Genomic DNA, 16,623 nt, shown 5'->3' on the forward strand with positions numbered 1-16,623 from the left:
ACCAAGCTGTCAGATCCTAACTGTCTCAAACTGATTGGAAATCTGATTGTACCATCAGGGATAAAAAAAGACTAATCGTTTTTAAAAACTAGCCTTTAACTTGGCAGAAAAAATGAGGTCTTAACCCACAAAAACATTTTTTAAAAAGATGGAAAATCTGCTATGCTATTACTCATGATAATATACCTCCTTCTTACTTGTTGGATTAGTGATGTCCAAACTCTCCAATGTTTTAAAAACGTTCTTTTGCTTCCACGAAGCTTCTTGGATTTCTGAGAAACATAACACTATTTCTTCTCTGTAGTCAGCAGATCCATCATTCATTGCTGGGTGTAAATTGAGGATTGGTTGGAACAAGTTATGAATCTGAGTCAGTGTTCAGTGGCTTTGCAGAAAAATTGAGTCTTTAGGGGAGATTTGAGTGCAATCAAGATGGACATCTGTTTCACTGCTGGCACAACCCAGAATCCAGCAGCAGTAGCTAAAAATGCCTTTGGCTACCAGAAGGCAAGAGCCAATGTTTCCAAAGCTGAATACCTTCATCTAAAACCGTTAAATGTGTATAGATAGAAATCTAAATAAAAGTAACTTCTTTTTTCACCAGAGATAAGCACCTACCCACATGGCCTCTAGCCTTTGCAGGTGCCAGACTCCTTTGAAAATTATTTCCTTAAGGTTTTTCTACAACTGTGGAGCCTATTTCACCCATATACCAGGTCTGTTAGCCTACAGTTTGTGAAACAAAGTTCCCTGCCCCTGTCTTTTTAGAACACTTTCTTTATTGTCCAGTGATAGGGGTTTCAGGGTATTTTTAAGATCCAAACCCCGTAAGCACTTGATTAGAAGAGAGGACTTGGGGAAAGGCTCCTCCTCCTGAAATAACTTTTGGTGTTTGTTTGAATTTATGAAATGAGGCCAAGACACTGTGCCTCAGAAATGCATGCAATAAAAATGTAATGATAGTCCGAGTAACATATGTCAAGTACACAATATTTAATTGTTTTGGTTATTGCTGCAAAATGCTATTTCACCATGGCACAAATTTTGCATGTCCATTATCAGCATTTCTTCTTTAGTGCTGGCTTTATGCCACTGAAATGTGGTTACTCTTCAAATGTTAACTACAATGTTAACAATTTTAATGGCCAATTATGCATAAAGGATACAATAAAAGCTGTAATATCACAGTGACGATGCCATTAAATATGTTGTCCTTCTGCCAATATACAACAGAAGATTAAATCCATCTTAGATTGAGCTTGATTTATGGTGACCACAAGGAGCTAAATAATTGCTTGCATTGGAAAGTGAACGTTTTATAAAGCTGTGATATTTGGGTAGCAATAACTTACAATATTTTTCATCTGTAGTTGTGGAAGAACAGTGCGTACTTTTGGTTTGACCTACAAGCTTATCATCAGCTTTTCTACCAAGAAACTCTTCATCCTTTCAAAATTTGCAAGCAAGCTCAAGTAAGTTGTAAACAATGTGTTTTCTCTTCACAAATACACTTGTTCATTCCCTTCAAAAATCCATTTGTTCAGTATAAAGACTGAAAAGGTAGAAAGTAGAAAAGTTTCCAAATCTTGACAACACACACCAAAGTAAATCTGGGTTGCGGACAATGAAAGAAGCTCTTTGGATTGTTTCCATGGTATTTCTTGATTTAAATGTTAAACATGCATAGTTTGATTTCTAGGCTCTGCTGCCTGTTCCCAGTTTTATCTATTATACTCAGTTTACCTAATCTTCCCTTTGCTCTGTGTGATATTTGGAAAATGTCTGCTTAGTGTTAACATCAGAGATAATATTTTTCTAAATCATCTAATTGTGCTGTACCTTTCCTTCGATCTGTGTGAGTTAGAATTGCAGGTCTCACAGTCCAGACCTCAGATAATGACCTTAGTCATGAAAATGGATCTTTCAGTGGTGAATCCTGTTTTTTCCCTCTGATTGTCAGGGCATCATTATGCTCTTTTTGCAGTTCTCATCCCCTCCATTTGATCTTTAGACCCTCACTTACTGTCAAGCGGAACTGATATTTCCTATAAACAAGAATCCTTAATTGAGCATGCACTGTGAGTCAGGGAATAAACCAAAAGTTAACTGGTTCATCACAGGCCATGCATGCTGATGTTGTCAACAACTGCAGAATAGTCTGACACTGCCAGGGAAGGAGGCTGCAGCAGTGTGATAACATTAGAACTCGCAACTTTTAAAATCACTTTGTGAAACTTTGATCTGTTTCTCCTCTGCAAACCTTGTATGTATCGTATATCGTATCTGCATATTTCAATACATGTAATAAGCAAAGCTACTTCACATGTCTTTTATGTCTTTGAAACTAATATCTGTAGAGAGCAGTGGAGAATAATCTCTTTATATGGTTTATGTTACTGGGCATCTGGACTTCCTTCAATTTGTCTTCTTTTCCTACAGGGAGGTTTTACTGGAGCAAATGACAGAATTTTGTGTATTTGTCCCGAATTATCAGCTGAATCAGTGTTATTTGTACAGAAATGCCAAGCAGAGGCATCTCCTGTCACACACTGGCTAACTTAAACTTGTTGTTTTCCCCTCCAGCTCTACTTACAGCCTGAGACTAACTGTCTCCCCTATCTGCCCAGGCCAGTGTATGGCCAGGGACCCTGCTCACAATAGGTGTACAAGTTATCTAAACCTAGACTGTCTTCATTTTCCTATATGTTTAGTTGAAGGCCAAATCTTAGGTAATGGTCCATGGTGGTTTTCAATTTGGTTTTATTTCACACAAGCTCATATTCTCTCTGCAGGGGTTGCATGGCTGAAAATTAAGGCCAAAGTCTTTTTTACTTATTTCCAGTGCTGGCCTGGTGGTGACAGCAGAACTTCATACAATCTGTGTTACCAGGCAATTACAGAGAGCTCCATACACATAGCCATTAAAGTAAATACATCAAAACGAGATACGTGAAACTGTTCCATTAGCATAACTAACAGCTGAAATGTAACATAAATCAACACATGTGCTGCAACATTTGGTATCATTCTCTAGCTTGCCTTTTAAGGATGAACAAAAATAATTCTTGTTTTCATTGGAACATGGTAAAGAATCAAGCTGCAACCAATCTACAGGGTCTGCTTATCGAAGAGATGCCTTCCCAAATTCTGTGCTCACCTTTGGCACAATAAGATAGTCATTCCAAATACTCCTAAGAGAATGTGGGTCAGATTCGCACAACACATCATCATGTATATTTTACTATTTATTACAGAAAGAGACATCCAAAGTATTCTGTATGTGTTCTGCCTGCTTCCTGTTAGAAACAAGAGCAAACCCGGGTTGCTGTGTATCTGTTACTCATTGTTTCATTTGTTAGGCATTTTTATGATAGAGTAAGAAAATGCATTCCAAGGTATATATTCATTCATCCAGAGACAGAAACTACAGTGAGAATGAAATCTGATGGATAAAAATAACAATGAGTACAGGTAATCATCCAGGAACATATATGGTTATTCACTATAAACATACACACAAGAGTGTAAAATAAATTGAGAAAGAAAAGCAACAAACAGATATTGTAGTTTTTGATAAAAATAAAAAATAAAATAAAATAAACATTAATAATAATAAAATAAAAAAATATAAAAATAGTTATTTAGAGTTAGAAAATTTAATACAGTTACAGGAAGCACAATATTTTAACACTAGAATCAATTTAGATAAAGGGAGTTATCATTACTGTGAACTTTCAGGGTCAGACACAAGATTTATATCAGTGGAAAGTGATGACGGGGGTTAAGGCAGTTTAACCTTTCCATTCCAGACCAGTCAGTGCATTGTATTCTTCCACCATGTGATTCTGTCAAGCAGCTGCACAAGCCCCTCATTTAGATCAGAGCAATATCCCATGCCTTGGGCAGCAATATAAGGCACTTGGAGTTAAATATTTTTCATGTTTCTTGCTTCACTCTAGTCATTCTGCAATTGCTTACCACAGTCTTCTGATCCGGGGATGAATTCACACCAAAGCCCAAGGCCTAAACAAATCCTGATTTGGAAAGTCATAAATGAGGCTAAAGACTTAATCTGAATTTCTTAAGCATTCTATATCTTCAGATTTGTGCCATTATAAGTAATATCAAGATGCAAACTCTGACCAAATTTCCAGATAGGGTTTTGGGTTTAATCCATTACTTATCCTAATACAATTATAGGAAAACATATAGCTGGCAGGTAGGAAAATTCTTTGTCTGTTACAAAAGGAACAAAACATTGAATAAATGAAGTATGATGTGCAGTTAATGTCACATGCTCAAGATTTTTGTGTGTATTCGATAACCTTTAAGTTCATTTAATGTCATTTTTTCCCATTGATGCTTTAAGAGATTGGCCAATACAACAGTTTCACTAATTCACTGAGATTCAGAAACCCACAAGACTTCCATGACATGGGAGTCAAAAAAGGCTATGAATATTCTTTTTTAAAGGATAAAATGTATTTTCCCCCTGTACCTTGCTAAGTAAATTTCCCAGTGCTAAAGGCTGTGAATATAGCCACTTTTCCTCTATTTTGGCATGTCTAGAACTTTTCGCAGTTGGTCTATCTGCAGTCCTTGCATTCAAATCTAGATCTACAGATGCACCTGAACCCTCAGCAAGGGACACAGGGATGGAAGCTCCTTCTCTTTTCTCCCCTGTCTGCATTCACTTTGTCACCTTGTGATGTTATCTTTTTACTTGGTGGGCCAAATCCCATAGCAATGGATTCTTACCAAAATTTAAGAAAAAGATGGCATCATGCCAAATCCTCAGACACTGTAAATCTGCATCCTTCAGAAGTGAAGAGGCCATCCTGATTACAGCACTGAGGGTCTGGTCCTTTATGTTTGGAAAAATGGACTCCTGTAGTTAGCCTAACCACTTCTAAATCTCTGCTTTACATGTATTTTCAGCCCTGACTATTGTTTCTGGGAAAAAAATGTCTCTATTTACCATGCTCCACTTTTGCGTGTGAAATGATACGGGACTGGAGGTGGGGAGGAGTTCTGCAGGTAGAGCAGCCTGCAAAGGCAGACCCTAATATGGCAATATATTATGACAGTGTTTATATGAGCAGATTTTCAACAGTTTTTGACCGGAGCTTCCTTGGTCTGGGCAATTTCTGACTCTGTAGGCTGAAAGTTTTGTCGTCTCTGAAGAAAAGCAGCAAATATAGTCAAGTTAACTCATTTCATACAAAATCACAGGGAAAACAAGAGTTTCATCCAAGAAACTTGTGCAGTGTTTGTTTTGATTTTATTCTTAAAACTATGCTAAAAGTGATCAGCCATTTAAGGAACCAGGTTAGAATATTAAGGACCTATTTTGGACCCTTTTCACCAATTTACAGATCTCTTGTGTGGTTTTATGACTCATAATAGGTGGAGCAATGTAGCCCTAATGATGAATAAAATAGTTAACCCCGCTATTTTTGAAGATACTACATCTTGGTATCATTGGACTAGTCCCTTCTAATTTGGCTATTTTATATATTAAATGTTTTGGATCAGAGTAGAACATGATGCAAGTGAAACTTTTCTAGTGTTAGGGTTCTTCAACATAACTTCCAACTTTTTGAAATCACTAATTGAATCTAATTAATGCTGTCTCTGTTAAATTTAAATTTATTTGGGGATTTGCTGAGAAGGACATAATTTAGGATAAATGTGGTATTATTCTCATCTTGCTAGGACTCTTCTTGTGGGTGTCCTCATTCTTTCACCTTACCCTTACACCTGGGGGTCTTTATTGCACTGATAACATGGGTCACAATAGCCAGAAACCATCTCTGTTTTCAGTGATTAGATCTATGTAGACGGAGGGTGGGGGGGGGGGGTGGGGGCGGCAGAAATCCTGCATAAAGAAAAAATACACTAATCACAACAAGTTCTAACTGGGGGATGGATGTCAGCCATCATAGCCATGTATTCCTTAATGACCTGGTATTAGGAGAGTCTAAAGGGTCTGTTTCAAGTTGTTAAGGTCCAGAATAATAGGGATGTAGTCTGGTGGTTTTAAAGAAAGAATCTAATAAGCCAGAATTTCATTTAAAACAAACAGAAACATAATTATTCAACGTAATTAAACATTCTCTGGCTATGCTTGAAATTTAAACAAAACAGTGTTTTATTACTGCTGAACACAGAGTAAATGTATTATTTTCTTCTTTTCTACTGCTTTGTACATCTAGTTACGGCTAGATTTTGGCAACGTAAGGAAAATGTAAATTTTCAGAAACCTACGTTCTTCATTGCCAAAATTGTGCGATAATAAATAGTGAAGGTGGGTTCCTCAGGGCCATCCTAGAGAGAAATTTGATTATGCTACTAATCTGATCCGCTGAACATATGTTTGAAAATTAGTTAGACTTTGAAAATATGAAGAAGAGAAAACATTTATAAGTAGATGAAATCTACTATGGCAGCATCTTTTTTCACTTGTGTTCCTAGTTGCAGTCAGAATCATGATGTATTAGAAAGATATTCTAGAACATCTTCTTCCAAGATATTCCTGGAAAAAAGTGTTCTTTCATTGAGTTTTCAATGTTCTTTTTTATAGCAATTTATGAAACATTTATAAAGCAAAAATTTGACTTAGGGGACAATTTGGAAAATAAAAAAATAAAAAATAAAAAATAGATAAATAGATAAATAGATAAATAAATAAATAAATAACTCTCTGTTTCAAGAATGAGCTGACAGAGAGAATGAAACATTCTCCAGGTTCAGCTTTCTTCTGTTTGTACATGTTGAATAGCAAACTCTGTGTGCTTCATAAACAAGCAAGCATATTACAACCCCTGCTTTGCTAAGGATTTAGACCTCAGTTGTGTGGTGCTATCTCCTGCTATGGATCCTGTACCATGATAGTCTCAGTGATGTCGAAGAACTGTGCATGAGAATCTCCACACAGAATTAAATCACTTTTCCACTAATTTTAACCTTAGATTTACAAATTCCAATCTATTCAGAAGAAGTAAGACTCCTTCACAAGGTGGCCCAGCACATATTCTGCAAAACGACAATACAACTTCATGAAGAATGCGGTTGCTTTAACGATTGTGGTTCCTGAATCTAACTAAGAACCAGTCAAATATTTCCAAATAAAAATTGCATTAAGTATTATTTTGTGATCTAACCATTTTAACGAGTAAAAATGGCAGGGAAGTCAGTTATGGCAATAACTGATTTTTGGGCAAAAGTGTAATATTGGTGAAAACAAGGCAGGTGTAACTAGATATATGTTTAGAATATACAGCAGGGCAGTGTGGGACAAATATGTATTCATTCTCTTCTTCAATGGACTATGACCATTGGAATAGATGGTGGCTTAGAATCAGTTTTCTTCTGTTTTATTGTAGTTCCTTTATGCAACTTACATTGCCCCATCTGCCAGTATGGATATTGGACTTCATCAGAGGAAGAGAAACATGATTTATCAGAAAATTGACCCAGCTTTTGAGGATCTCTTTGACCCAGCAGAAGAATATATCCTCACTGTTCTGATAGAACCGTGGATGAAGATGATGGAAGAAGACAAATATACTTACGGCAAGGTAACTCATCCGGATGACATAGTGAAAAATTCTTATGACAGAGAAGAAAATTATAAGAGCCTTCATACGCAACTCTGTTACATTTCTAAGTCAGGAAGGGAGAAGTATTGTGTGGTGTTTTGCTCACCCACTCCTTTCTACACTGATGAGTGGAGTAGGCTGAGCTTCCTGTGGAGAGCAGACTTCCTATCTGAGAGGAAGGTGCAAGCAAGTAGGAATGTGACTTACTATGGCAAAATTTCTCTTTGCACTCAGGAAGTGTCATGTTTCTGCAATCTCACCATTGATCAAATAAAAATAAGCTGTGTTTCTAGAGTGTTAGTACAGTGATGCTAGGTCCATATTAATTCTATAAAGTATTTCCTGGTGTTCGGAATTAAAGTGCAGCTACTGCTTAGCATAAGAGGAAATGTGATATGGTGATCCAGCTGTATTTACCCCAAACACTTTTTAGATAGCTGCCCTGCTGTGCAAGGTCTAACTGTGCCCTGCAGGCTTCCTGAAGCAGGTGGCTCCGTGGTCTACTCAGTTCTAATTCCAGAAAGCCTCTGAAGGCTTGAATTGAGCAGGCTCATGCAGGTCAGGGGAAATGGCTGCAATCCTGACTCTGCTTTTGACAAATCTGAAATACTGGAGGCCACAGTGGATGCTGTGGCTCTCTGCAGTTTATAAACTTACCTACAAGTTACCAGCTGCAGGTCAAACTTCTAATTCCAAGTCTTTAAGATCTCTCTCTTGGGTACAGAGGGAGAAACTTAAAATGGGAAATCAGGAGGTGGAGGGCAGGAAGTTAGCTCTTGTTCCTGTTTTTCTCCACTATGACCTTAGATGAAGCATCTCCATTTTTACAGGAAATATCATCATTTACTGCTGATACTTCTGTCAGCATGTAATGAGAACATGCATGCATGCATTGCCTCCTCTAAAGATTTTGAATTCCTCTTGTGGCAGTTTCGTACTACAGTGTATTTCTGTTACTACGTTGTGCATGCATGTATGAACAACCAGGAGAACAGATTCCTAAAATAAAACTTGACAATGATCTTTTAAGCCTATTAAGTGGTGACCAACATTAAACATTTAAGAATATAGTATAAGAACAGAAAAAAACCATATGGCAGTATTGCCAGCTTCAGCACTTTGCAACTGAGGAGATTAATGAAGCAGAGGTCTTATCCACATTTTTGTGTCTAATAGTCTTTGATGAGTAGGTTGGGGTTTTTTCCCCCATGCGTTTATGTAAATGTGTCTTGAGTCATTTTATGTCTTTAGCCTCAGTGCAGTAATGAGTTCCGCAGTTTAATCATAAAATAGGAGAAAAAATGCATATCTTGGTTTGCTTGCAAACCTCTCCCTGATAATTTCACCTGGTGCCCTAGTTTCGTATTTCATGAGGAAGAGTGAACAATTGTTATCTTGTCATATTCTTAATGTTGTTATGCTTTTACATGTTTCTGTTTCATCCCACTTCAGTTACATCTCTGAAACTCAAGAATCCTAGACTATTTGACCTCTCCTCTCACAGAAGGCATTCCATACCTTTGTTACACTTATCACCCCCAACTGTTAATTCATATCTTTGTGATGAGATGCAAGCAGTACTCAAGGCCTGGACGCACTAAGGATTATTCAGTGGCAGAATCATGTTTTCTGTTTTGATCTTTGTTCCTTTCCTAATTGTTCTTCTGATACTAACTGCCTTTTGATTCCTGGTGAACTTTGAGGGGATGTGCAACACGTAAGCTAACAGCCATCTGCAATGATTCCAAGATCTCTTTACAAAGTAGGAACAACTAATGGAAAGCCCAATTTGGAGCTTATTGGAATGACTTAATGTTTGTTGTCCTTGAATTCAGCTGCCCTTTTATCACGCAGACACTGAAGTGTCCTGAAATCCTGCAGCTCTTCAAAGTCAATATAATTTTTTTGCCCTGTGGAATCATTTTGCAAACTTTATTGTCTCCTCACTCACCTCCTTTTCCAGATAATTTCTGAATGTTTAAAGAAAACAACCTCAGAGCAGATCCCTGTGAGACTCTAATAGGAACCCCACCCCATAATGAAAGTTATTTATTTCTTTATTTTGTACTTTCTACCTTATAATTAATCCACAAAGGGACTTTCCCTCTCATCCTGTGATAACTTAATCTCCTTCAGAAATGTTGAAAGTTTGAACATTGAAAAAACCTTATCAAAATGAAATATACTAATCCAAATATATCTGCAAAATATTCTCTTTACTTTTCAGCATCTTTTCTCAGCTTTCAGATAAATTATTTTTTCTAAGCTATTTCAGCTAAAATTGTTAATGAACTGCAGAACACCATGTAATTGATCGATGCTTTTATTAATATGAAGTTTTGGTTACTTTCTATCAGACTAGTTTTACAGTCTTTTGTAAATGTGTATTTTCCATGTGTATTATCAATATTAGTTGTCTAGTATTTATTGCCAGTCCTCACTGAGCCAGGTCATGGACTCAGCCGAGTATTATTATACACCATTTTTGTATGAAAAGGACTCTGCTTCTGAGCACTCTCCAAATACACTGTTTTCACTGCTTCTAGTGATCGAAGAAATCCTCCGAAGTAAGAATTGAAAATATAATCTTTTGCTTTAAATTAATATGTGTGTCAGTTTATACCTCCGTGAGTTAACTGAGGGATAGTCCATTGCCCTTTCAGTTTAGATGCTGCTTTGTTTTGCAAGTGTAGTTATGTGCAGACTTCTCAGCACCCTAATAACACAAACATCTTAATCAGAGCATGAAAAAACAGAACTAAATACTTTTGAGTGCAGAATACATGCGTTTGTGAAGAATTATAATACACAGATATAACACGACCTGTTCTAGGAGGCACTAGAGTCTCTTTGTACTAAGCACAGGCTAATGCTTAGGCACACGCTCCTCAGCACAAAGACAAGGTCTGCTTTATATTTTGTTCAGTCCCTGGCTCTACTCTTCCCCTTTGTTCTACCATAAAGCAGGATGTATTTGGCCCATAATGAAACAAGATATTTTAACAAGAATTAGGTGAGTCCAAAATTGTTTATTTGGGACATAGTCTATGTATCTACATTTTCATGAAATGAAACATGAAAGCAGGAGGGTTCCTTTTTATTGTTGACTCTCATCCTGCCTCTATCTGCTTTCTGTTTAAATTATATAAAAAATGTTCTGGATTATTTTCCTATTTACTTTTAAACTACGTTTTCTTTTAAAAGAAAGAATAACCAAAAGCACTTTATAACAGTGGAATAGAATTACTTGGAGCCTGAAGGCATTCAGATAACACAGTGATTAGTGTGGTGTTCACATGTAGACAAAAGCATAATGAATATTAATCTAAAATTGGCCTTCTCTCTCCTGTGCATAAATGCTTGTATAATAAGACCACAGCTTTCTAATCTTTGTAGTGGGTGTGCTAATCAGTATAACACATTGGCTTAATTTTGCTAAATATCCTAAAACCTGCATTTGAATGGTTTAGTCAGTCGAGAGGGTTATCAAACTATTCTGTACGCAGTTACTGATTGTTTGCATGTAACATGGAGAACTGCTCTAGTTATATACATGAAGCTTCTAATTAAATTAAAGAACACCAGAACTTCATGAGTTCTAATCATGGACAACTTACTATTTTAAGGCATTACCTGCTATAAAACTAAGAAGGGGACAAGAAAGTCTGAAAGCTTCCACCGTTGATATTTAGATATTATAGCATCTTTCTTATCTTAAATTTCCATTTCTGGAAATCTGTGCCACTCTTTTTGACATTTCCCACTGAGAGTCACAGTTTTAAAAACTGTTTTTCTGCTTCACAGTGGAACTTTGATATAAAATTTGCTGTTATAAGCAATCAGGTATATCTGACACAATATACACCATAGAGTATACACACAATATACACAATAGATTATATGCACAATATAATTTACCAATTTTTTTAATACAAAGCTCTTTTAAAAAAGATACAGTTATTTAGTGGTTTTCTCTAGAAATCTACATGTGATCCTACACAGATATGAAGATTTTTTTCTACTGGAGCTTTTAATTGAATTGTTTGTCACAAAATTTGACTTCTAGTACCTTCTAAACATCAGTCTCATTACTGGCAAATGGATTCTTTTCTATCCTCTGTCACTGGCAAGGTGCCCGTTCAGTTCTCTCCATCTTTCTATAATGTGTACTGTAGGGATGACATAAGATATTATTTTTATTAGGTGGAGTTGGTGGAGGAAACTCGACAGCTGGACTCTGTGTACTTTAGAAAGCTCCAGGCTTTGCATCAAGAGAGTGGTTCCAAGAAGGATGAGGTAAGACAAGTACCTACTAACAAAAACAAACTCATTTTTCTATCAGAGAGGCTTGAGTATCAGCACTGAAAGACTGACTACATGCCAGTTTGGAAAAGCTAGTAGTCTGATTTCTACCATTAATTCTGGAGAATGATTGACAGCCATTGTGTTAATTACAAATATAGGTCTTCTGTCAGTAACGTCAGCATCAGACCACTGTATGATTGGAGGCAATGAGAGAGTTTCCACTAAAGTCTGTAGAATGTATTTTGGGCCCTTAATCTTGAGTAAATACCTAAATTTCAAGTAAATTACAGGTATATATTGGTTTATTTGATTATGGAACCTGGTATGTTTAAAGCAAACATAAAACTAAAGCTGTTTAAGAGCTGGAGCCTTAATTTATTTTCTCAGCAATCAAAAGCTGTTCTACAGAGACAGAGGTTATCTAATGCAAGGATTATCAGACTGAGAAAAACATAGAGATGAAAGAAGCAGTTATGCAAGTGAAATAATTTCTTTCCTCAGAGTGTGGTTGCTGACACTGGTCTGCCATCTTGCCCTGATGCTCTCAAAGAAGACAAGCACTTGCATCAAGTTCCCAAAGAATTGACAGGTTCTAATCTATCTGACCTCATCCATGACAAAGAGAAGTTAGAACAGTTCTGGGCTTTTCTTAATGAGCATTCTGCTGGGTATGTTTCTTCATTATTATTATTTTATCCATTTCTAAGTTCAGAAGAAATCTTTGCTGGGGATCTTGGCTATCTAAATGTTCACAGATTTTAGTCTTACAAATGTGTTTGTATATTTATGAAATACACATGCACATTGTTCAGACAACTGAATTGCCTTAACATTTTTGGGGTAAAAATTCTCCTTACATAACATGTTTGTATTACAGTTCTGCTTTCACTTTCTGCTTTGATTAGTGGCAAACCCCTGAGTAGAGGAATTAGCCTATAATGAGTAAAAATTTCTCTCTTTTAGTACAGATTCAATTTTGTACATTTTAAAAATTAAAGCTGGGTATTATAAAAATGTACAAATAGAAGACAGCCATGTTATTCTTACAGTGTGAGAACAACTGCAGTTTTGTATTTGCACTGATCTAAACAGAAGTAAGGACCAGCTCGCAGCAGATACCGTTTATGCAGGGTTTTTGAAAAAGTGAGCCCATTTGTTTAACAATGAACATCTAAACAGAAGTTCTAGTTCTAGCAGAAGTAAATGCGACTTTGCCACTTTCTCTCCCCCTCTTCCCCCCAAGCACCACACCGATCTCTATCTTGTTTTAGGAAAAGGCAAATATACTTTTTAAGTAACTGCTAGCAAGTCCTTTAATTGTCACTTCCTTCCTTTCACCTGGGTTCCCATAAACTGATGCTTTGCGTATTGCCTCTTGTTTCTAGTCAAGCACTGCTAACATTTTAGATCAGATACTGGTCAGCTTTTCCGAAAGTGTCCCCAATGAACCATCTCTTTGCACACCCTACTTTGGAGACCACTGGTCTAGAGTTTGTCTCTAACTGGGGAAATGGCAGGAATCACCAGATAACAGGTCACTGGCTACGATGAGGTCTTGGACAGGTACACTGAATTACCCTTGGGACTTCCTGCCTCTCTGTTAATCATAGACAAGTCCCATCTTACGTGATAGAGCCAGGTGGAGAAAAATTTCATTTATGGAGAAATCTTCTTTTGTAAAAAATTCATAACGAATTAAGAATTTGAAAAAGTCTCATGAAACAGTGTTTCAGAGCTGGGTCCAGACCTAGTAACTCTAAATTCCACCTGGCATGCTACAGTAAAGATAGTTAATGGTACTATAAGCTTGAAGGGATCCTAGAATTAATGCAGTCTAGAAAATTTCAGCAAAAACCAACAAATATGTCATTTGCTTCTCCATGAAAATTTATAGTTCTGTTATTGCCCAATTACAAGTGATCCAAGTTTCAGGAAGAACAGGCTGAGTACCTGAGCACAAATTCTCGTAAGAAACTAAAAGGAGTTCCATCAATTAATATTTTGTTAAATATATAGGACATATTCACACAATTCCAAAACAGTTTGCATTACTTTGCGTTAGTGGGTTACACTTGTTACTCTTGCCAGAATAACTGACTATGCACATGCTCCTGATCTGTTGAAAGGAAAAAGTAGAGTATGATGGGACAAGGCACCACTGTAAACAGTTTAACCTAACACACTTTTAGATTATATATTTTGCTTTTTAAATAAGATGGACATATTTGATTGTTTGTCATCGGTAGATGCCAAGGAGTAACTCCATAAACCACAGTAACTTGGATCGCTTGCATTTGGGTGAACTTACGTTGTGATGAACTAGCAAATGAAAAAAATTCAGTCTCAACAGAACATAGGTCTCAAGATACTTTTGAAAGTGGACATCTGTTCTTAAATCAGTTAGATGCTTTTGAAAATTTTACTTATAGATCAATGCTTTGAAAAAGCCAGTTATTAACTGAATAGAAAAGTGAAACGGATTTGTCTGAATTTAATGTTTCATATTTCCTGCTGCAAATACAATGAATGTCCTCATTAAAATGCTCACAAAACTTCAGCTAGTAAGATACTATTAGAAAACAGTCCTATAAATTAAACTGAAACTGTAGGTATCTCACTTATTCTGTCCTCTGTTTTAAAGAACAAAACCAATATATGTTCCATTAAAACAAACTTAAATTAATAGTATACACAATCAATTATGAACAACATATAGATTCAAGAATTGCATATGGTGATTAATTATCATTTACTATGAATATTGAAATAAGTAGTAGAATCAGTGATTTATGGACAGGCAGCCCACACAAAGCCATAGAAACAAAATCTACCATAAACTGGTTTTGTCTGTTTGACTGCAGACTGACTTAAGCTCTAGCACTTCACACAGGGTAGGAAAGGGGTGATTTCTGGGGCTGATGTTTCCAGATGTCATCCCTGCTTCTTTCTCAGGCAATACGACAAGGACACAGAACAGGAGGTGTCAATTCACCTCTTGGTGGCTCACAGCCTCAGTACTGCTTCAAATTCTCATGTTTCATTTTTCATTCTCTCTGTGAGCTCTGCATTACGGCTCCGGCTCACAGTCCCCACTGGATTTAGCAGCAACACACTGTGGAGGTTACTCCATTCACGGTACCCACAAGGGACCCTAAACAAGATCCCAAAGATGTGTTTGATCTGCCTTTTCAACAAGTGCTATGGTCTCACCAGATGGTACTAGCAAAGAAAAAATGACATAAAATTTCAGTCCAATCTGACCTGGTATTTAGGACTTGAACACTTTGGTGGCTTGTGGTTAAACTAATAACTCTCTAGAATGTTGATGAAATTAATTCAATATTGAAAAGACATTCTGTTTAAATTTGTTTGTAGCATGGATCTCATGTGCTGGCTAGATATTGAACAGTTCAGAAAGATGCTCCACAAGGATAAAGAAAAAAGGGAGGAAAAATCTAAAGACATTAAAAACAAGTACTTAAACAAACAATACTTCTTTGGACCCAACAGCCCAGCTACCAGAGAACAACAAGAACAGGTACCAGTTACAAAACTTCATCAAAAACAATCACACTGAATTTGACTGAGATAAAAGTCCATAAGCAGCTTTGCTCCAGATTTGCTCCAGGCTACCTCCTAAAATCTTACCTATATTTTTGATCAGAAATCTGGTTCTGGTTGTGGGGGTCCCTTCCTTCCTGTTCAGGCTCTTCCTCCCCCTCTCTTTACAGAACATCTCTCTTAAACCCTGATCCGAGTCGGCAGCCAGAGCATGCACAACAAAGCTCAGAAAAAGTGCAAAAATGTCTGTCAGGCAGAGTGACTTGTTCCAGCTTTCTATTTTAGTACGTCAGTAAAGCCACAGACAGCAAGTCTGAGCTGTGGTACTCTGATATGTCTTGATACTTAGGAAATTTACTTGGTCAAGCTGGGGTAGTATTTGCCAGAGTCTGTATGCTATTATAGGTAGGGACAAATGTAATCTGTTCCCTTTTATGAAAAGTACATGTGAGCCTTGGGTAAGCATGCATTAAATGCTTTGCTTACAGTTAAGCTCAGGCTTTGCTAAATCAAGGATGTAGAGAGATAAAGGATTTTTGGTATACACAGAAGTTTATGTCATGTGTTATTGTATTTGGATTGCTTAGCTAATTCATTCAGGTGGAGGATGGGGACAAATCCTTCAGGATCAACTTTCGGCAGCGGTTCTGCTAGAAATTCAGCAATGCGTCCAGAAGAGATTAGAAAAACAATGGCTGCCATTGTTCCTGGCAGATGAACACCATCGAGTGGAGGGACAAGCAAAGGTAATTTTTTAAGAACAGCAACACATCCAGACATTGCTTGTTGTTTGGCTCATAATTCACTATTGGGATAAAATGGTTCAGAGGAAAAGCAGCTCACAGCTCACATTCAGTTAACATTTAAAGAGACGCTGTAGCATGTACAGGTTGAAGCATTTAGCCTGATAACTGTGAGGGCAGTTCCTCTGAAGGCTTAGTCTAGCTGACAGTATTATTGTTTTATCCTAAATGTGAAGGGCCTGGTGTTAGCTCTGCTGCCAGCCAGGCTGCCAGGAGAGTAATCTAACCTTTGCTGTAGTGCCTCACTGTCTATATGCTATTTTGCCCTAGCCATACCCTTGCATACATAAGAAATGATGCTTTGTATAAAGGATTTGCCCAAGGGCACGAGAACACAAGCAAATGAGGGGGCT

General features: G+C 37.0%; 1 protein-coding gene across 12 annotated transcripts in view; it reads left to right on the forward strand.

Moving 5' to 3' along the window:
• Positions 1–16,623, forward strand: part of RGS22 (regulator of G protein signaling 22) — a 62,660-nt gene that overhangs the window by 28,402 nt on the left and 17,635 nt on the right. For all 12 annotated transcript variants that reach the window (XR_003990687.1, XR_004389890.1, XM_030480404.1 and 9 more), the window contains 6 exons: positions 1,371–1,472; positions 7,386–7,580; positions 11,805–11,897; positions 12,408–12,574; positions 15,282–15,444; positions 16,055–16,213. Coding sequence is in view for 10 of the 12 variants with exons in the window: in XM_030480404.1 (XP_030336264.1) it covers positions 1,371–1,472; positions 7,386–7,580; positions 11,805–11,897; positions 12,408–12,574; positions 15,282–15,444; positions 16,055–16,213 (879 nt within the window). In the remaining 2 variants the exon portion in view is untranslated. The remainder of the gene's footprint in view (positions 1–1,370; positions 1,473–7,385; positions 7,581–11,804; positions 11,898–12,407; positions 12,575–15,281; positions 15,445–16,054; positions 16,214–16,623) is intronic.

This window comes from Strigops habroptila, chromosome 1, assembly GCF_004027225.2.
Source record: "Strigops habroptila isolate Jane chromosome 1, bStrHab1.2.pri, whole genome shotgun sequence".
NCBI classification, from domain to species: Eukaryota; Metazoa; Chordata; class Aves; order Psittaciformes; family Psittacidae; genus Strigops; species Strigops habroptila.